At 41.9% G+C, this 22,127-nt stretch overlaps 1 protein-coding gene and 1 long non-coding RNA gene across 6 annotated transcripts in view; one reads left to right on the top strand and one right to left on the bottom strand.

The window, feature by feature from the left end:
- The first annotated feature begins 11,255 nt into the window (after positions 1-11,255).
- The window catches only part of LOC125745795 (uncharacterized), a 201,294-nt gene continuing 190,422 nt past the window's right edge, over positions 11,256-22,127 (top strand). For 3 of the 5 annotated variants that reach the window (XR_007398754.1, XM_049019001.1, XM_049018998.1), the window contains exons 1-2: positions 11,256-11,462; positions 11,676-13,690. Coding sequence is in view for 2 of the 5 variants with exons in the window: in XM_049018999.1 (XP_048874956.1) it covers positions 11,879-17,767 (5,889 nt within the window). In the remaining 3 variants the exon portion in view is untranslated. Of the gene's footprint in view, positions 11,463-11,675; positions 17,801-18,227; positions 18,370-22,127 lie in introns of those variants that run through there. The other 2 variants (XM_049019002.1, XM_049018999.1) reach the window with 2 other exon arrangements.
- On the bottom strand, positions 18,408-20,118 carry LOC125745824 (uncharacterized). The gene is made up of 4 exons (XR_007398783.1): positions 19,928-20,118; positions 19,573-19,657; positions 19,173-19,274; positions 18,408-19,091 (listed from the first exon to the last, which is right to left on the bottom strand). It is a non-coding gene; the product is annotated as an uncharacterized LOC125745824 (long non-coding RNA).

Genomic DNA, 22,127 nt, shown 5'->3' with positions numbered 1-22,127 from the left:
ATTTTCAAACATGGTATAACAGTTATAAAACAACAGAAAAACAAAATAAAAAACAAAACAAAAGGTAGGCACATTTTCATCAGTATGGACCACCATGTTCCTGTAACAAACCAGTCCAGCCAGGAGGACTGCGGTTGACTGTCCATGGTCATCACTTTTTGTAAGTCACGGAGGCGGTCGAGGGCAATTGTCATATTAGGTGAGTGCACGTTGTCAGGAATGTAAGTGCAGCACGTTTGATTCAGGAGGACACATACTCCTCCTTGTGCAGCTGTCAGTAGGTCTAATGCCATACGGTTCTGGATAACCATCTGTCTGGTTATGTCCAATTGTTCGTTTTGTTGTTGATCAATTAGTATCGAACTATTTATGAAAAGACCTAGTCTATAATTTAGAGTTTCTACTCGTAGCATGAGCTTTCCGACTCCTGCCCAGGGGAATAGGGACAGCGCAACTTTACTGCCTGTTCCCCACAGTTTATGTTCAGGGGGTACGTCTGTTCCCCACAAACTGTCATGGGGTTGTATTGATATCGAACGCTTCCTCCTGCTTCTGATGGAAACCTTACTTCCCTGTGCTATCAGGAAGGTGTGATCTGAAACAAAAATAGGAGCGCACACTCCAAACCAGTTCGGTGGTAGGACAAAGTATGCACGAGGTCCGCATAACCAAGCCACACCGTCCACCCAATAAGTTCCATTACTGGGCCCCAAGAACGAGACAGGAGAGCCGTACATGCTGCTAACGAAGGTCGTATGACAATTCGTGGTATTGCCTCCGATCCACCTAGTACCATTATTCTGTTTGTAGCAGACTGAATGATTATATGTGGTTGGGTCTTGATATATTAGGACAGAAAAGGGGAATGATACATTGGTTTTAGTTACGTTGAAATCCACCCAAAAGTCTTGGAGACATGTGCCGTTTTGGAACCAAGGGTCATCTGGGTATATTCCTGTGGCATCTTGCACAACAGTTTTTACAGTAATATTACCTGACCCATTAGTGGTGATATTAACATAGTCTCCATCTACGGATAAGTGAAACAATACTTTGGTACCCTATACCTGCAAAAGATGCAGCACATTTGGCCTGGGACATATTCATGGGTTTTCCATATACAGTGGGTCCTTCACTATGAGTAGGCATCACAGAACAAACATAGCAATTCGTCACATTTTTTGCTGTTACAGTGTCATGTACATATCGATACCAGTAGTTCTTCATGAACGGGTGTGAGTGGTCAGCAGGCAATGGGCGCAGATGGAAGTCGTCATGGGTCCATCGCCGTAGGTGTTGCAATGGAGCTAGTGGGAGCAAGGACAACCATACAAGTCCAACAACAAGAATGACCCCTAGAGTCACCTTACCACATCCCCACCCCGTCAGAGCCATCCTAATAGAGTGCAGCTCAGTTGTTTTCTTCACCGGGTTGAGACAGCAGCACCCTATTGGTTACTGTGCCTTTGTAGCGGACTTCCACTGCTACTCTGTCGCTGAGGCCTCTGATAAGGGCTTGATGGGTTTACAGTGACTTTTGTGTATCCAGGAAGGTCGTTCTGCTATTTTCACAGCTGTTGGTGTTGTGAGGAGGACTTGATAAGGACCGTCCCACCGGGGTGTGCTCCACTCCTTCCGCAACAGGACCTTGACCAGGATCCAATCCCCTGGCTGCAAGTTATCCTGTTGATTAGAAACAGAATTTACTGGCAGACTACCGGGGCTATGTTTTTGTTGTGATGATAGCAACTTTCGCATCCAATTAGCCAATGTATTTTCTCTGTCCGCTTTCCCTATATCACTCATTTCGGTTGCTAGAGGAAACGGCCTTCCGTACACTATCTCAAAAGGTGTTAATCCTGCAGGAATGGGAGTTATTCTCATCCACAATTTTACTAGAGACAAACATTCTGGCCACGGCCTTTTTGTCTCTTCCATTGTTTTTCTGAGCCTTGTTTTAATAGTGCCGTTAGTTCTCTCCACTAAGCCTGCACTCTGAGGGTGATAAGCACAATGATTCTTAAGCGTAAAACCTAATGCTTGTGAACAAAGGGACATGGTCTGATTTACAAAATGAGTCCCATTGTCTGATCTTATAATATGAGGTATGCCATAAGTAGGGAAATAATGGCCTACCAAACATTTTGCAACAGTCATTGCATCACAGTGCTTTACAGGGTATATTTCTACCCACTTAGAAAAGGTGTCTATAATGACTAGACAGTACTTCTTCCCTTGTGACCAAGATAATTCAATAAAATCCATATGTACAACTTGAAACGGGTACTCAGCTACAGGGAACTGGCCACGTTTTGGTCTCATGTTACCCTGTGCATTATGTTTACAGCAAATTAAGCATGTTCTACAAAATTGCTTTGCATAATCAGAAAAATTTATAGCATAAAAGTATTGCTGGATAATATGTACCATCCCTCCTGTTGAGACATGAGTATTTCCATGGCTCACTAAGGCAGCTGTTTTGTATAAGTTTTTTGGTAGGATGGGCTTGTCATTCATATAGTAAACTTTCCCTTGCTGTATTGCTCCTCTCTTGATCCAACTCTGTATTTCTGTTTTAGGAGCATGAATCTGTGCATCACACAGCACATCACTATCTATGAAAAGAATGTCTGCCACTGATAAGGTGGGCTGTTTCAGGGCCGCTTCTTTGGCAGTTTTATCTGCAAAGTTGTTTCCTTTAGCTATTGTGGAAGCATCGGTTTGGTGTGCTTTACATTTGCACAGTGCAAGGCGAGTCGGTAATTGTACAACATCTAATAATCTAAGTAGTAAGTTTGTGTGAGTTAGAGACGTTCCCTGCGATGTTTTAAAACCTCTATTTTTCCACACTCTTGCATGGTGATGAACAGCTCCAAACACATATTGACTATCAGTGTATATAGTAAGTGACTTATTTTTGAATAGCTCGCATGCCCTAATTACAGCATAGAGTTCAGCCGCTTGTGCTGAACAAGCAGGTGGGAGTGCATTGGCCTCTAACACTTCAGTAGATGTAACTACAGCATACCCGACCTTATTTTTTCCCATATCATTTTTTGATGCTGATCCATCTACATAAACAACCATTGAATCTGAAATTGGGGTCTGTAAAATATCTGCTCTGGGTTTTGTTTGCTCTTCCACAACTGCTTTGCACGAATGTGGCTCTCCATCTTCCGTTGTCGGAAGAAGGGTGCTAGGGTTAAGAGGACCACATCGCTGTATAGTAATGTTTGACTGTGAAAGCAGGAGTGAGACTAAGGTCAGATGTCTAGCATGTGTGAGGAACGGAAGCGGCGTCTGCAGTAAAACTAATGAAACTGAATGTGGCACCTTCAGGGTGAGTGGGTGACACAACACTAATTCTGCTGATAATTTTACTGCTTCTGCAGCAGCTGCACATGCTTGCAAACATTGTGGAAAACCAGCTGCTACTGCATCTAATCGTTTAGAATAGAATGCTAGTGGTCTTTCCTTTGTCCCGAACGGCTGTGTTAATACCGCTTTCATATAACCTTGATTAGCATCAACACATAAGGTAAATGGTTGTTGATAATCTGGTAAGGCAAGTATCACATTTGTTTGTAGCATCATTTTTAAGTTTGTGAATGCCAATTCTCCTTCTTTTGTCCACTGAATTTTATCTTTTAAGGCCATGTCTTTCCCATAAATTAAGGTTTGCAGAGGTTGAATGAGTGCGGCATAATCAGGTAGCCATTCTCTGCAATAATTACAAAGTCCTAAGAAGGACATCATTTGCTGTTTAGTCTTTGGCTTTGGTGCCTCTTGTATTGCCTGTTTTCTAGTTTCTAATAATGATCGACCTTGTTGGGAGAGTTTATGTCCAAGATATACAACTTCCTCCCTGCAATATTGTAATTTTTGTTTTGATGCTTTATGTCCTGTATCATATAAATGCTGTAACACCAACAGTGTGGCTTCCTTACAATGCTGTTTTGTATCTGAAGCAATTAATATATCATCTACATACAGTAGCACTTGACTATGGGATGGTATTTTACAGGTACTCATAGAATATCTAAGGGCCATGGTATATACATGTGGACTTTCTGAAAACCCTTGAGGGAGTCTAGTATATGTGTATTTTTTTCCCTTATAGGTGAAACCAAATAAATGTTGAGAATCAGAGTGCAATGGTACTGAGAAAAATGCATTACTGAGATCAACTACTGAGAAGTAACTTTTATCAGGGGTTAATGAGTTGAGCAATAAGTGTGGGTTGGGCACGTCTGGTGCTGCGTGTTGCACTATGTTATTAACTGGTCTTAAATCCTGCACCATGCGCCATTTCCCTGTATGTCCCTTCTGGACAGGGAAGATAGGAGTATTGCAAGTGGCCTCAGGAGCCTCTCGCAATATTCCTGATGCCAACATATCCTGCACTACAGGGGCTATACCTTTCTCTGCCTCAGGTTTTAACGGGTATTGTCTAACTACCGGGCGGTGTTCTGATTTCACAATTACTTTGTATGGTGGGAACCCCTTTACCAGTCCTACATCAGTGGGGGAGGACGACCACAACCCTTCCGGGAGGCGATCTAGATCTGGACATGATCCCCCCTCCAGAACAGAAAAAATTTGTCAGGTTGGGTCCTGCAAGTGTGTGGTGAGAGTGGTTTGAACTCTCCATCCCAAAGGGAACCGCCACACATTGTGTTTTTTGTCATAGCTCCAACAGGAGCCAGGTACGGGTTGGTAGTCATTGTAACTGTGCATGGAATCTCGTAAGAACATCTCTACATCCCTCCACTGCATCTGAGGTGGTTTTGATAGAGATACGTGTGGTGTTTCCCCTCTGAACACAGCCTGTTGTTTATTAGATAAGATGACTGAGGCAGCAGAAAAGCCAGTAGTGGAGTTAACATACAAATGTTGTAAGGTAATACAAGTGTCTTGGAGGGCATGAAACGTTTTGTCATAGGCATAATCTGGTCCTGGGGTGCCTTTGTACCACATAGTGACGTGTAAGGCATCGTCAGGCATGAACTGGGTTTGTTTAGGGGACTGCTTTTCTCTAGTTTTTCGCAACAATTCTCGTGTCTGTGCAGTTCCCCCTAGGTCCAGTGACCAGTAATATTGTGGTGCTCCGGTTCCTTGCACAACATAGGCTTCCTCATTTATGATTGCCTTCATGCCAGAGTTTGTGGCAACTACACTAATGCCCATCTGTACCATAAGGTCACGGCCTAACAGATTGACAGGGCAAGAAGGGCTTATTAACACTTGTGCTTGACATTCAATCCCAGTTTCCTTATCTTTTACTGCAACTGGGTTTGTTAGCTGATGACTGTCTGTTTGGCCTCCTGCTGTTTTTATATTTATGACAGATGAGGAGTATGTGACTTCAGGAGGACTGGAGGTTAGGACAGTCCTACAGGCTCCAGTATCACACAGGCATTCGTATACTTTGCCATTTATGATTAATTTCCGACTTGGCAAAGTTCCCCACTGCCTTTCTGCTAATAGCTGACATACTGCTTGCAAATCTATTTCCTCATCCAGGAGGTCTTGTAAGGTAACCTCCGGTTCTTCCCTTAAAATGACCTCTGTTTCACCTCGGATAGTGTCGGCAACAGGGGTCTCCGAGGAGGGTCATTGGTCATTTTCGGTGGAGTTTGGATTAAATGGTCGCTTCCCTGACCTGCAGTCCCTGCTTAAATGTCCAGGTTTCCCGCATGTCCAACACTCTGTTTCCTGTGAAAACCCTCCTGTTTGTTTATTTCTAAATCTTCCTCGGCCTCTAAATCTTCCTCTTCCTCTACCTCTGAATCCCCCGCGTCCCCGAGGGATCGTTTGCACTAGCGCTACCACGTCAGAGGCGCTGAATATTGTATCTGTCTTTTGCTGTTTCTGCGCTTTCTGTGCGTGTTGGGCATATTCTAAGGCTTGTTGGACTGAGCCAGTATTCTGATGTACCCAATGTTTGTCGAGATATTTTCGCAATTCAGGCTTTAGGCCTGCGACAAAAGCTCGTTTTAATTGTTGCTGATACACTCCTCCGTCTTCCTCGTCGTGAGGAATTCCTGAATTTCCCCTGAACACCACTCGCATCCTATCCATAAAATCCTCAGGTTCCTCTCCATCTTTTTGTTTGCACTGCGCTATTCGCCCATAATCTGCGCGTCTTACGAAGGCTGTCTCTACCCTGTTTCGCAAGTCTCGTAATGCTTGTATGAGTTCCTGCGAGTCATGTGCTAAGACTTCATCATTATTGGCACCGTGTCCAGTGAAGTCGCCTGCCACACGTCCCCATTTATGGGTAAACAACTGTCTTAGGCATCGGTACATTTCCCTGCCGTTCAAATGAAAACTACTTTGTAATTCTAGGATGGCAGTCCAAAACTCGGGTACCCCTTCTTCAACCGGGGGTATTCCTTTTAAAGCCGCTGTTCTATCCTCAGCGGTCCAGGGTCTATATACTAACATAGTTTCGGGTCCTGCATTATTTGGCCCTCGATTTGGGTTTGCCACTTCTACGAGGGGACACTGCCATTCTACCTCCTCTTGTTCTGTGTTATTTTTTGGATGCCATTGTACTTTAGCTGTGGCCAAATCTTTTACAGGATATAGAGAGGGATCAGACCCTCGAGTTAACATGCGAGATGGTTCCACCCCCCCCCCCCTGCTTCTTGTCTATCTGTGGCTGGAACCAGCGCCGGTGCAGGCACCGGAATTTGTGGGGGCGGTGGAGGAGCTGGAGGGGCAGAAGGTCTTGCTGCCGTTTCTTCGTCTAGTGTGATTAAAGCCACCTGCAGTTTTTTCTCCTTATTTCCCTTTTTCTGTTGTCTCTTATTATCTCTTAGTTTACTCTGTTCTAACCATGCATCAGAGAAAACGTATTCCTTTTTTCTATCTTGGCCTTTTTTATTATTGGTAGTCTGTAACATCTCCAGTTTTAAGTTTCCCTGTAACTTTAATATGTCTGGAGTATGGAGTTTTCCTTCAAACCCATGTTTTTTCCTCCATCTCTGACTACTTATTTGTCCTGATCCTGGTTTATATCCTTCCATAAACTTCTCATCTCCCTCTAATTTGATTTGTTTACTCTGATTTTTTCCCATTGTTACCTTTTATTGAATACACTACAAAAAATAAAAAATCCTAAAAGCAAGTCCCTGGCATGAGACCTCAGGAGGACACCAACACGGCCTTCTACTGTTCACTATTAGAGCAGCGGTGTTAGTTTTCAGGGATGAAACCCGTCCTTTATCCTTCAGTCACCAGTATGTTGTTGCTTTTAGGGTGGATCGTGTAGGTTAATCTAAAACCTATAAAAACACATCCACATACATCAATATATATATTTCCAATAACGCCTACTTTCTCTCCCGGTTAATTTCGGCTAACCTCAACCACATGCATGTCTTGGCCACCTACTTATTTAGGTGCCGTATCTCTCACTTGGCCACCTATTCACTTAGGTGCCGTGTTTCTCACCTGTATAGTGTGCTCTCTGTTCCGTCACCGAGGTCCTTCAGACATCACCAGACGTCGAGCGCAGTTCTAACCACCGGCCTGATGACGAATTCACATCACAGGTCTTTCTTGCACCCGACTTCGAGTGGCTGTCGACAGACTTCGGTGTCGCTTCTCTCGGCGTACTGGAGACGTCTTCGGGGTTCCTCGGATCCGGCTCGAAGGACCAAATTCTATGTTGGGGAAAGCGCCCGGCGTTTCCACCCCAACTCCACATTTATGAGACACACACAGGTTACAGTTTTACTTGCAAGGGTACCCACACTCTCTGCAATGCAAACTACAGCAGAATGTGTTACAAAGGGTGGTTCCCCTTGACTCCTTTATTTATAGTCAGTGGGAGGCGCAAGAGTCATGCAGAATAGGGAGGTGAGAGAAAGTTCTGGTTTTGCTAAGGTGGGAATGCTATTATTAATATAATCTAAAGTATGAGGCTAGGGGAAAACAAAATAATATATATACATATTTACATTCATTGCTGATCATACAGGAGTGATAACAAAATGATTAATAACAGTTTCTTCAACCTAACAAAAAACAATGCTTATTACTATCTACTTGTCATGTTGGTGAAATTATTAAAAGAATTTGTTATAAAGATTATCGAAAATATGTAGTAAAAATCAACAAACTCACTGCGCATGAAATCGGATGCAACATACCTTGAAAAAGCAAAGCCGCTTTTAAACGGGGATCCATGTTTACAATTTGGTTTATATAACAATGTTCCTTTTAATGTAATGGCAACTGTAATATCAGAAAACACAATACAAAGTGTAAGGATTACTGCGCCTACGGCTTCTAACTAAATACACGTAACTGTCAGATGGTTAATAAGACTGCAGCAAAACGAGCAAAAATACATTTTTTTTTTAAAGTAAACATTAAACGTTTTCATGGAAAGCCTGCTCTATATGACAAGTGCTAAAACAGCTCGTCAAGCAACATAACGTTAGACTCAAATATTGTGTGCACACGATATTATTTTTATATGTTTGTCGCGTCGCTTAACTTACTTCAGGTTCGAAGACTTAGTCCAGACTCTCTCTTGGTACAAACACAGTGTAGATGGCGTGTTTCCTGTGGAGCTCCATTTTACGGCGTAAAGATTAGCCCCACTTTACGTTCTTAAAGATCACGTGTTTCCTGTGGAGCTGACATATTTCCTGTGGAGTTCCACTCTACAGTCTTCTGCAGCTGGACCCTCTTGAAAACATCCGAGAATTTCCCCACTCAAAGTAAGTGTAAACAAAATGGCTGGAAAACGGCATCTGCGCCGAGGGTTCCCGAGTGGTTCCGAATCGACAATCGTCGATGTGGAATGCACGGGAAATTCAAATTTCGTCATTCTTGGGCGTTTTCCATGCGATTTTTACGAAATAAAAATTTAAAAAAAATTCGGGTCGGAGGCATTTCGGCGGGTCGGGAGGGGACGAGAACCAATTTTTTTTTTTAAGTGGCCTAAAGGAAGGGGGAGAACTCAGTACTAACCGGAGCGTGCATCGCCTGGCACTTATCGGGACTCAGTGTTGGTCTCCTGCCTGGATTGAAAGGGGCTCCCCAGTCTGTGTGTGAAGGTGGGTGATGATGGCACGTCCGATTGTGAATAGCTTTGCAGCTGCTGATGCATTTTAATCATTAGAGGGACTTGTGAAGAAGGAGGTGCCGCCTATTAATGTTGCTTGCTTATGGCGTTATGAGCCCTGAGTGTGCATCGGTCAGAATGCATCAGTCCGTCGTTCCACCAGCCTTTATTAACAAGAGCAACTTGCTTTCGTGGGGATATACGTGTGGTTCTGCAACAACCAAATTGAACTCCCGGTAAACATCACACACCGCCAAATAACAGCAATTATCTCGTTCCGGAATGATAAATTAACAGCCTTTTATATTTAAACAATATTTAAATGAGTTAGCACAATAGCTCTGCAGCCGACTTAGCATGGGCTGACTGCACTAAGAACGCAATGTTATGCCATCCTTCATAAATAAGGTATTTAAACATACTTAAAATGCAGAACTTAAATCATAAACATAATAAAGGATTACAGTTAAGGGAGCAAACGTTAACCAAATACAAACGTACGGCTCTTGGACTGAACAAGTATGGAAGATTATAAGCACAAAAATTCAAATGGCAATTCATTTTGCAATTGTCAATTCAATATTCAATCAGAGCATGCATTTGTCATTTCAATATTTAATCTGTGCATGTAATTTGAAAATATATTTTGCAATCGGCAATTCAATGTGCAAAGTGCTTATGCAATCCTTAATTAATTTCATAATGTTTTGAATAAAAAATAGAATGACAATTCACTGAATTGCATTTCGTTTTGCCATGGGCTTTTTGCCTCTTTACTCAAATGGAAATTCATTTGGCAATTGTCAATTCAATATTCAATCAGAGCACGCATTTGTCATTTCAATATTTAATCTGTGCATGTAATTTGAAAATATATTTTGCAATCGGCAATTCAATGTGCAAAGTGCTTATGAAATCCTTAATTCATTTAAAAATATTTTGAATAACAAATAGAATAACAAATCACTGAATTGCATTTCGTATTACCATGGGCTTGTTGCCTCTTTATTCAAATGGCAATGGCGTCCCCGGGAATTGCATTGCATGTTCGGGAGAAAACTCAATTTGCAATTCCCAACTGTCAGACCGCTCATCAAGGTGGACCTTCATTAACGACGTCACTTCCTTGTGCCCTCAATGGCCACCACAGGTATCTCGATGGCATGTCTCCCCAATCTGCGTGTAACCAACTGCGTGACTTGATGTAACGCCTGAGCTACATTAGTTTGCACCCTTCTCGTATCAAGTCCAGTTAAGATTGTAAGTTCCTCTACCCTCTGTGACAACACAAACGACCTATCAAACGCATCTACTGCTGATACCCGATTAATTTCCATGTCATCTGCTAAGGCAGAAATATTTACTGCAAGCTCTTCTGCTGCCATTACTCATTCTAACTAAACGAACAAATCCGTTGAATGCTAACGAGGCCCTAAACAAGGAAGTGACGTCGTTAATGAAGGTCCACCTTTACTGCTAGTACAAATAAAGTATTAATTGTTAACAACTGTTAACTGTTAATGCTGCAGCAGCATGCTCTTTATAAACAGGCTTAAAAACACAGCCTGTACACAATTAGCAAAATGTGAAAGGGTCAGTCCGTGCCAAATCAACCAATGTCCAGAAAAGTTCCATGCGCATCATTCCTGATTTTGATGAAAACTTGGTATTTTGATCCTTATAGAGAACACTGAAAATTCCCCAAGTTTTATTGAAAAATTCAGATGCAGTCCAAAGTGAACCAAAAACTGATGTTTGCAAGTCCATAGCTTTGAAGTGCTTCCCGTGAGCTTAATTTTAATGCCAGATTCTGAAAGAGCAGGGAAAAGTATACCAGGAGAGCAATTTTCAGCTCTCTAGCATGCTTAGAAGCGAACATATGGTCTCTTGAAAACCCTTACAAATTACATGCGTGATTCGTGAGTGCAAAAAAGGGGCGTGGCACCCAAATTTGAAAGGGCCATAACTTTGGACTGCATCAGAATTTTTCAATAAAACTTGGGGAATTTCCAGTGTTCTCTATAAGGATCAAATTTTAAATACCAAGTTTTCATCAAAACCAGGAATGATGCCCATGGAGCCCCTGGTTGATTTGGCATGGACTGACCCGAAAGTACATTCATATGCTTAGTCTTGATCAACCTCTACAGAAGTTCTGTAATTTCTGTTTCATCATTGTGCTGTTCTATTGAGATAGTCACATTTAACCTTGTATAGAGTTGCAGTTTAGTGCCACCTTCTGGACAAAGATTGGTACTACACTTAGCGTTAGTGTCCTTGTTTGATGACGTTAAAAATGTGAGTCTAGCAGTAATACCAAAGAGCACATGGTCATGGCTGTTATCGCTCCCTGATTTAAGTTGATTTGAAGGCACATTCGGTATGTATACATTGTACAATTATTATTTTACTTATGTCTACATATATATACGTTATATACATGTTAATTTACATGTTGGATATATAACTTTATTCTTTATTTAAATGATTGTATTACCTTTATGATTTAGTGAAGCAGGTCCCAGTTGTGCTTGTATGTGTACATATTATTATTTTTGTATACTTACCATTCTGTAATTTGTATATTTTGCAGTTTTACGTCATTCCATAAGCAACAGTAAAGGATAAACATTAACGTCTGAGTCTGTTGTCTTTTGGGAAACGTTATCTGACTGCCGAGTCAAGCAAGGCTTTTGACGCAGAGGGCAGAACAGTAAAACGAATGTCTTTAGCGATCAACTTCCGGTTTATGACTCCACGGCGGGGAGCACGTCAGCTCATGAGCGTCTGTCAACAATGTCTGATCCAAGCTCCAAGTCTGGATCACGGAAGCGGGCATCGAAGGCATCATGTTCGTCACATTACTCACGTGGCTCGGCAGCGGTAATCACGGCTGCTGTAATGGCTAGAGCAGAGGCTGAAGCAACTAAGGCGGAGATAGCTTTTGCTGGAAGAGAAAGTGAGCTAAAAATACAACAAGCGCAACTTGAGGCTTCATTAAAAGCTTTACAACTGGAGAAGAGAGCTGCTGCTATACAAGCGAAGGCAGAGGCTTTAGAAACAGCTGCAGAATTAGGAAACACAAGAAAATCCAGTTTAATGGAACTATCTACAGAGGATGCAACAGAACGCACGCAAGATTACATATTAAAACAGATAGTTGATGTTGAGGAAGCTGAGATGCCAGTCCTGGATGGCCCGTTTTATGATAACAAGGACAAAAGGGTTTCAGGAAAGCAACAATCACAGTCTACTCCATTCTATGTGCCGCAGGAAGGCCAGAGTGCTTTATATGCCACACCATCCAGTTTTCAGGCTGTTAATGTGGAGAGCATACAGAACCCTGCCTTTTCTCAGTCTATTGGTATGCCTCTTACACTCCCTAGTCGACGTAAGGCATTCCCACAGCCACCAAAGGATGTTCCTCACACATATGCTGCAGCAGGTCAAGATAGTGGAGAGAGGAGCAGAGACAGACAGGTACCACATGACTATTTTCAAACAACACCAAGTACTCACTTGTATGCAAATAATCAAATGTCTGATGTGGTCAGGTTCATTGCAAGACGTGAATTAGTGTCTACTGGCCTTACACAGTTTAACGATCAACCAGAGAACTTCAGAGCATGGAGAGCATCATTCTTGAATGTTACTAAAGACCTTGACCTTTCTCCAAGCGAAGAAATGGACTTGCTGGTAAGATGGCTGGGATGTGAGTCAGCTGAGCAGGCAAGACGCATCAGAGCTGTCCACATTAACTACCCAGCACAAGGGCTCAAACTTATCTGGAAAAGGCTTTATGAAACATACGGCTCACCGGAAATGGTAGAAAGTTCTCTCTTCAGGAAACTGGAGAATTTCCCAAAAATATCAAACAGAGACAATTGCAGATTGCGTGAGCTGGGAGATTTGCTTATGGAGATTCAAGCAGCTATGCAGGATGGGGATCTGATGGGTCTTTCTTATCTAGATACAGCACGAGGCGTAAATCCAATTATACAAAAACTGCCATTTAACTTACAAGAGAAGTGGCTGACAGTGGGATCTAAATACAAAGAGGACTATAGTGTTTCTTTTCCACCTTTCGAGTTCTTAGTAGATTTTGTATGCCAGCAAGCAAAAATGCGCAATGATCCAAGTTTCTCCCTTACAACTGTGCAGGAAGAGTCACGCAGACCAAACAAACAGTTAAATAAATCAGTTTTTCCCAGAGCTGTTGCGACACACAAAACCCAGGTCTCTTCTGAGATTTCATCAGCTGCCACTGAACCCAAAAATAAGATAAATCCTGCTAAACATTGCTTTTTGCATGAGAAGCCCCATCCTCTGTCCAGATGTAGAGGATTCCGGATGAAATCTATGGAACAGAGAAAATTGTTGCTCAAACAGCAAGGCATATGCTTCAAATGTTGCAGCTCCATTTCACACATGGCAAAGAACTGCGACGAAGTCATTAAATGTTCAGAATGTGGAAGCACTACCCACATAGCAGCGCTTCATCCAGGCCTAGCACCATGGGCGACTGTTCCAAAACACCCGGGAGTGGAGATTCAAACAATGAATGAAGACATTCCTGTGGTACCAGAGGTATCTTCAGCTTGTACAGAGGTATGTGGAAATAGTCAACTTCCACGTTCTTGCTCAAAGGTTTGTCTTGTGAAAGTCTATCCTGAAAATCATCCAGAGAAAGCGGTCAAAGCATATGTTATACTAGATGACCAAAGCAACAGGTCACTCGCAAGACCAGAATTCTTCGATTTGTTTGATATTACAGAATGTAACATAGCCTATACCCTCAAAACATGTGCAGGTACGATGGTAACTGAAGGCAGACTAGCTCAAGGCTTTCAAGTGGAATCTTTTGATGGAAGCGTAGTCTTACCCTTACCTGTGCTTCTAGAGTGCAATGAAATTCCAGACAATCGCTCGGAAATTCCCAGTCCAGAAGTGATCAGTAGGCACAGGCACTTAAGACATCTTGCAAGGTACATTCCACGGCCTGACCATCATGCTCCGATTCTTCTGCTATTAGGCAGAGACATTATCAGGGTCCACAAAGCCCATAAACAAGTAAATGGTCCACCAAATGCCCCCTTCGCCCAAAAGTTGGACTTAGGGTGGGTAATTATTGGGGATATGTGCCTTGGGAAAATTCACAAACCTAACTTTGTCCAAGCTTATCACACCAACATTCTGGAAAATGGACAGTGTACGCATTTTTATCCATGTCCTAATAATTTTAACATAAAGGAGAAATCGCAGAAGGTGTCACCTTCTGAGCCTCGGTTCAGGGAGAGCATTCAAGGTCTAAAGGAATGGGATGTATTTCAGAGAACAAAAGATGATGAGAAAGTAGCTCTATCTATCGAGGACAAACTATTTCTCCAGATTATGGACAGTGAAGTCTACCAAGATGATGAAAATTCATGGGTTGCCCCACTCCCATTCAAGCAGCCAAGACAGTATCTACCAAACAACCGTCCACAAGCTGTGGAACGTCTTAATGCGCTTAAGCGTTCTTTCAGAAAGAAGCCAGAAATGGAAAAGGACTTTGTAGCTTTTATGGAAAGTCTATTCCAAAATGATCATGCAGAGACAGCTGCTCCGGTCAGTCCTAAAGAACAGTGTTGGTATTTGCCTTCTTTTGGAGTTTACCATCCCAGAAAGCCATCCCAGATTCGAGTAGTCTTTGACTCAAGTGCTCAATATAAAGGCGTCTCATTAAATGGGGTTCTTTTGTCAGGTCCAGACCTCAATAATAGTCTCCTTGGAGTTCTCATGCGATTCCGCAAAGACCCAGTCGCTTTCATGGTAGACATAAAACAAATGTTCTACTGCTTCAAAGTTCGACCTGCAGATAGGGACTACCTCAGGTTCCTTTGGTTTCGTGAGAATAACCCAGAGAATGAACCCGCCGAATACCGTATGAAGGTACATGTATTTGGCAACAGCCCATCTCCAGCAGTGGCCATTTACTGTCTTCGACGTGCAGCTCAAGCAGGAGAAAAGGAGTTCGGACAAGATGTCAGACAGTTCGTAGAGCAAGACTTCTATATGGATGATGGACTGAAATCCTTAGCCACTCCAGAAATGGCCATCAGCTTGCTAAAACGGACACAGGACATGCTGGCCAATTCCAATTTGAAGTTGCATAAGTTGGCTTCAAACAGTAAGGAAGTCATGAGAGCGTTTCCGTCTGAGGATTATGCCAACGCATTAAAGGATCTGGATATAGGCGTCAATTCACTTCCCACGCAGCGCAGTCTTGGCCTACTTTGGAATTTGGATACGGATTGTTTCAACTTCCAAGTTCAGAATGATAAGAAACCTTGTACTAGACGTGGACTGCTTTCGGTGATAAACAGCTTGTACGATCCGTTAGGATTCGTAGCTCCTGTTACAGTTCAAGGCAAAGTACTATTGAGGGAATTGACCGGAAACTTTACTGACTGGGATTCACCCTTGCCTGTGAGCAATCAAGAGCTATGGGAGTCATGGAAAAACTCTCTGCAAGATTTGCAACATGTGCAAGTGCCAAGAAGTTATGGATCAACATCACTGTCAGATGCCAAATTCACAGAGCTCTCTGTGTTTTCTGATGCTTCAGAGAAAATAATTGCAGCAGTCGCTTACCTAAAAACAGTTGACTCAGATGGTAACTGTCATATAGGGTTCATCGCAGGCAAAGCAAGGTTAGCTCCACGACCAGAGCTCACTATACCGCGACTGGAATTATGTGCGGCAGTGTTGGCTGTGAACATAATGGAAACCATTACTGAGGAGATTGCTGTTAAGTTTGACAAGATAAACTTCTACACAGATAGTCGAGTTGTTCTTGGCTATATCTACAATGAGGAACGCAGATTTCATGTCTATGTGAGCAACCTAATACAGAGAATTCGGAGAAGCACTACTCCAGATCAGTGGCATTATGTAAGTTCAGAGCATAACCCTGCGGATATTGCAACACGGCCCATAGCACCCATGAAGTTGCAAAACACAATCTGGTTCAGTGGACCTGCATTTTTGCATCGACCAAAGACAGAGACTGTCGCTAAAGCTCCCTATGCACTTGTCGATCCTGAGCAGGATGTAGAAATTCGTACACATGTAACAGTGTTGAACACCACTGTCTCAAAACGCTTTGAACGATTTTCTGATTGGAGTCGTTTGATCAGAGCTATAGGCAAGTTGATTCACATTGCATGCTCTTACAAGCAGGACCCGAACAGCAGCACTCCAACGTGCAAGGGTTGGCACCGTTGTGAGTTGCCCCTGAGTACTGACACAATACATCAGAGCAAAGTTGTTGTTGTGAAAGCCATACAACGGGAAATGTACGCTGAAGAGTTGCAGTGTCTGAAACAGAACAAATCGCTTCCAAAAACTAGCACGCTTCAGAAACTAGACCCTTTCGTGGATGAAAGTGGTCTCTTAAGGATTGGTGGTCGTCTGCTCAATGCCGATTTAAGCTCTGGAGAAAAGAGGCCCCTCATCATACCTGGTAAGAGCCATGTAGCCTTACTCCTGATACGACACTTTCATGAGCAAACTCATCACCAAGGTCGTCACCTTACAGAGGGTGCGATAAGATCTGCCGGCTATTGGATAATAGGAGGTAAAAGACGGGTGAGCAGTCTCATCCATTCCTGTGTTGTATGTCGTAGACTCAGGCGGGGTTGTGAAACTCAAAAGATGGCAGATCTGCCCAAAGACAGACTCAGTGCAGAGCCTCCTTTCACACATGTGGGAATAGATGTGTTCGGGCCCTGGTCAGTGTCTGCTCGAAAAACAAGAGGTGGCATAGCAGAAAATAAAAGATGGGCAGTGTTATTCACGTGTCTAAGTATCAGGGCCATTCACATAGAGGTGATTGAATCTCTGAGTACTTCTAGCTTTATTAATGCCTTAAGGAGGTTCTTGGCAATCCGGGGTCCAGTGAAACAGATTCGCTCAGATAGAGGAACTAATTTCATTGGAGCTTGTAAAGATCTACAGATATCTTCTAATGTGGATGAAAAGGCAGTGGAACGTTTCCTGTCAGATCAGGGGTGCGTGTGGACATTCAACCCTCCCCATTCATCGCATATGGGTGGCGCGTGGGAAAGGATGATTGGACTCACTCGTAAGATCTTGGATTCTATGCTCCTTCAGACGACGTCCTCCAAACTCACTCATGAGGTACTTTCCACCTTTATGGCCGAAGTCACTGCCATTATAAACAACAGACCTTTGATACCTGTGTCGACTGATCCGGCGGATCCTTTCATCTTAACACCAGCAACATTACTTACCCAAAAGTCTGGTACCGACTTACTTCCTCCTGGGAATTTTGAGAAGCCTGGTCTATACAAACAACAGTGGCGTATGGTTCAAAGCCTTGCAAGTATGTTTTGGGACAGATGGCGTAAACAGTACCTCGCTACACTACAGTACAGGCGGAAGTGGCAACATCAACAACCCAACGTCTCCAAAGGATGTATAGTCCTGCTCAAAGACTCTCAGTCCAAACGGAATGACTGGCCCTTGGGTATCATAACGGAAACTTACCCTGGTCAGGATGGACGAGTCAGGAAAGTACAAGTGAGGATCATTGGGAAAGATGGTCCCAAATTGTTTCTCAGACCAATTAATGAGATGATACTACTCCTCCATGACGATCCTAAACAGGATGTTAAAAATTGAAAGGAAGAGAGAGTTTGGTATTTTTAGAATACCAGACGGGGAGTGTGCTGTTCTATTGAGATAGTCACATTTAACCTTGTATAGAGTTGCAGTTTAGTGCCACCTTCTGGACAAAGATTGGTACTACACTTAGCGTTAGTGTCCTTGTTTGATGACGTTAAAAATGTGAGTCTAGCAGTAATACCAAAGAGCACATGGTCATGGCTGTTATCGCTCCCTGATTTAAGTTGATTTGAAGGCACATTCGGTATGTATACATTGTACAATTATTATTTTACTTATGTCTACATATATATACGTTATATACATGTTAATTTACATGTTGGATATATAACTTTATTCTTTATTTAAATGATTGTATTACCTTTATGATTTAGTGAAGCAGGTCCCAGTTGTGCTTGTATGTGTACATATTATTATTTTTGTATACTTACCATTCTGTAATTTGTATATTTTGCAGTTTTACGTCATTCCATAAGCAACAGTAAAGGATAAACATTAACGTCTGAGTCTGTTGTCTTTTGGGAAACGTTATCTGACTGCCGAGTCAAGCAAGGCTTTTGACGCAGAGGGCAGAACAATCATATTTTAACATTTACAGCATTTAGCTGACACATTTATTCAGACTGAACTGCACTGCCCAATTATAACGACAATTTAATGACATAATTTGGTAACTATATCGGATAAACCAATTCTACTGTCAGAACTCATCTTCTAGGTATTTTAATACTATTATTTAAATATCTGATTTAACATCTGATGTATCACCTTTTAATCAAAAGGCTGTACTCCACAGTACAGGTCTGTCAAGTAAGCATGTGAATTCACTGAATAAACTGAAGACATGCTGAACACAAAATAGATCAGAACGTGATCTAAAATGTACTTAACCTGGAACACTGAACAGGTTCCTGCACACTAACATAAACAGAAAATTGACCTCAAGAGTGACACATATTGGTGGCCACCAAATCATGTCCTTTTCTTAGCACATCATGAGTCGAGAAAGAACATTTCTTTTATACCTGGCTTCATCACCTAAGAGACAGTTACTCAAGGTGTTAAGCAATGCCATTGCAATAACAGTCAGTCAATGATTCACAGTAGTTGCCCATGGCTTAAAATGCGTAAATTAAAGCTGTACCAAGATGTAACTGACACAATTACAATAAAATCTTAAAATCCTAACATCCTCAGACTTTTGGGCTTTTATTCGGTTAAGTGTATTGTATGGTATTGATGTGCTCCTACATACACAAAGCTAAAAATGCCCAGGAGTCCATAGTGGGAACACAATAATGTCCTTCCTCTCTGCATCATTCTGAAATGGAGATCAATATTTTACATGAAGTACTCTTACACTAGTTCTAAATAATAATCACCCAGGAAAATTTGTACTTACAGGAAGGGATTGAAGTGGCTCACAGTTGTAGGGAGGAAGCCAAGTCCGGGTGACAATGTACCTTGTCCCGGCATGGTAGTGTGCACCGCCGTATAATTTTGTCTGTAAGCAAAAATATACTAGTATAAATCAACTGAATGAAATTATATTTAAGCAATTTATTCCATACTGATAGCATGCATATGAAAAAGGTCTAAGTAAAATATTAAAAGCCTCTAAAATAAACTGAAAACCTGAGACAAACCACAGAGATCAACAAACGATGTTTATTAAAAACAATGCTTATTACTATCTACTTGTCATGTTGGTGAAATTATTAAAAGAATTTGTTATAAAGATTATCGAAAATATGTAGTAAAAATCAACAAACTCACTGCGCATGAAATCGGATGCAACATACCTTGAAAAAGCAAAGCCGCTTTTAAACGGGGATCCATGTTTACAATTTGGTTTATAAAACAATGTTCCTTTTAATGTAATGGCAACTGTAATATCAGAAAACACAATACAAAGTGTAAGGATTACTGCGCCTACGGCTTCTAACTAAATACACGTAACTGTCAGATGGTTAATAAGACTTTGCAGCAAAACGAGCAAAAATACATTTTTTTTTAAAGTAAACATTAAACGTTTTCATGGAAAGCCAGCTCTATATGACAAGTGCTAAAACAGCTCGTCAAGCAACATAACGTTAGACTCAAATATTGTGTGCACACGATATTATTTTTATATGTTTGTCGCGTCGCTTAACTTACTTCAGGTTCGAAGACTTAGTCCAGACTCTCTCTTGGTACAAACACAGTGTAGATGGCGTGTTTCCTGTGGAGCTCCATTTTACGGCGTAAAGATTAGCCCCACTTTACGTTCTTAAAGATCACGTGTTTCCTGTGGAGCTGACATATTTCCTGTGGAGTTCCACTCTACAGTCTTCTGCAGCTGGACCCTCTTGAAAACATCCGAGAATTTCCCCACTCAAAGTAAGTGTAAACAAAATGGCTGGAAAACGGCATCTGCGCCGAGGGTTCCCGAGTGGTTCCGAATCGACAATCGTCGATGTGGAATGCACGGGAAATTCAAATTTCGTCATTCTTGGGCGTTTTCCATGCGATTTTTACGAAATAAAAATTTAAAAAAAATTTGGGTCGGAGGCATTTCGGCGGGTCGGGAGGGGACGAGAACCAATTTTTTTTTTTAAGTGGCCTAAAGGAAGGGGGAGAACTCAGTACTAACCGGAGCGTGCATCGCCTGGCACTTATCGGGACTCAGTGTTGGTCTCCTGCCTGGACTGAAAGGGGCTCCCCAGTCTGTGTGTGAAGGTGGGTGATGATGGCACGTCCGATTGTGAATAGCTTTGCAGCTGCTGATGCATTTTAATCATTAGAGGGACTTGTGAAGAAGGAGGTGCCGCCTATTAATGTTGCTTGCTTATGGCGTTATGAGCCCTGAGTGTGCATCGGTCAGAATGCATCAGTCCGTCGTTCCACCAGCCTTTATTAACAAGAGCAACTTGCTTTCGTGGGGATATACGTGTGGTTCTGCAACAACCAAATTGAACTCCCGGTAAACATCACACACCGCCAAATAACAGCAATTATCTCGTTCCGGAATGATAAATTAACAGCCTTTTATATTTAAACAATATTTAAATGAGTTAGCACAATAGCTCTGCAGCCGACTTAGCATGGGCTGACTGCACTAAGAACGCAATGTTATGCCATCCTTCATAAATAAGGTATTTAAACATACTTAAAATGCAGAACTTAAATCATAAACATAATAAAGGATTACAGTTAAGGGAGCAAACGTTAACCAAATACAAACGTACGGCTCTTGGACTGAACAAGTATGGAAGATTATAAGCACAAAAATTCAAATGGCAATTCATTTTGCAATTGTCAATTCAATATTCAATCAGAGCATGCATTTCTCATTTCAATATTTAATCTGTGCATGTAATTTGAAAATATATTTTGCAATCGGCAATTCAATGTGCAAAGTGCTTATGCAATCCTTAATTAATTTCATAATGTTTTGAATAAAAAATAGAATGACAATTCACTGAATTGCATTTCGTTTTGCCATGGGCTTTTTGCCTCTTTACTCAAATGGAAATTCATTTGGCAATTGTCAATTCAATATTCAATCAGAGCACGCATTTGTCATTTCAATATTTAATCTGTGCATGTAATTTGAAAATACATTCTGCAATCGGCATTTCAATGTGCAAAGTGCTTATGAAATCCTTAATTCATTTAAAAATATTTTGAATAACAAATAGAATAACAAATCACTGAATTGCATTTCGTATTACCATGGGCTTGTTGCCTCTTTATTCAAATGGCAATGGCGTCCCCGGGAATTGCATTGCATGTTCGGGAGAAAACTCAATTTGCAATTCCCAACTGTCAGACCGCTCATCAAGGTGGACCTTCATTAACGACGTCACTTCCTTGTGCCCTCAATGGCCACCACAGGCATCTCGATGGCATGTCTCCCCAATCTGCGTGTAACCAACTGCGTGACTTGATGTAACGCATGAGCTACATTAGTTTGCACCCTTCTCGTATCAAGTCCAGTTAAGATTGTAAGTTCCTCTACCCTCTGTGACAACACAAACGACCTATCAAACGCATCTACTGCTGATACCCGATTAATTTCCATGTCATCTGCTAAGGCAGAAATATTTACTGCAAGCTCTTCTGCTGCCATTACTCATTCTAACTAAACGAACAAATCCGTTGAATGCTAACGAGGCCCTAAACAAGGAAGTGACGTCGTTAATGAAGGTCCACCTTTACTGCTAGTACAAATAAAGTATTAATTGTTAACAACTGTTAACTGTTAATGCTGCAGCAGCATGCTCTTTATAAACAGGCTTAAAAACACAGCCTGTACACAATTAGCAAAATGTGAAAGGGTCAGTCCGTGCCAAATCAACCAATGTCCAGAAAAGTT

Source organism: Brienomyrus brachyistius, chromosome 7, assembly GCF_023856365.1.
Source record: "Brienomyrus brachyistius isolate T26 chromosome 7, BBRACH_0.4, whole genome shotgun sequence".
NCBI lineage: Eukaryota > Metazoa > Chordata > Actinopteri > Osteoglossiformes > Mormyridae > Brienomyrus > Brienomyrus brachyistius.
Note: the sequence above shows the minus strand (reverse complement) of the source record. Positions and strands in the feature narration are given on the sequence as shown.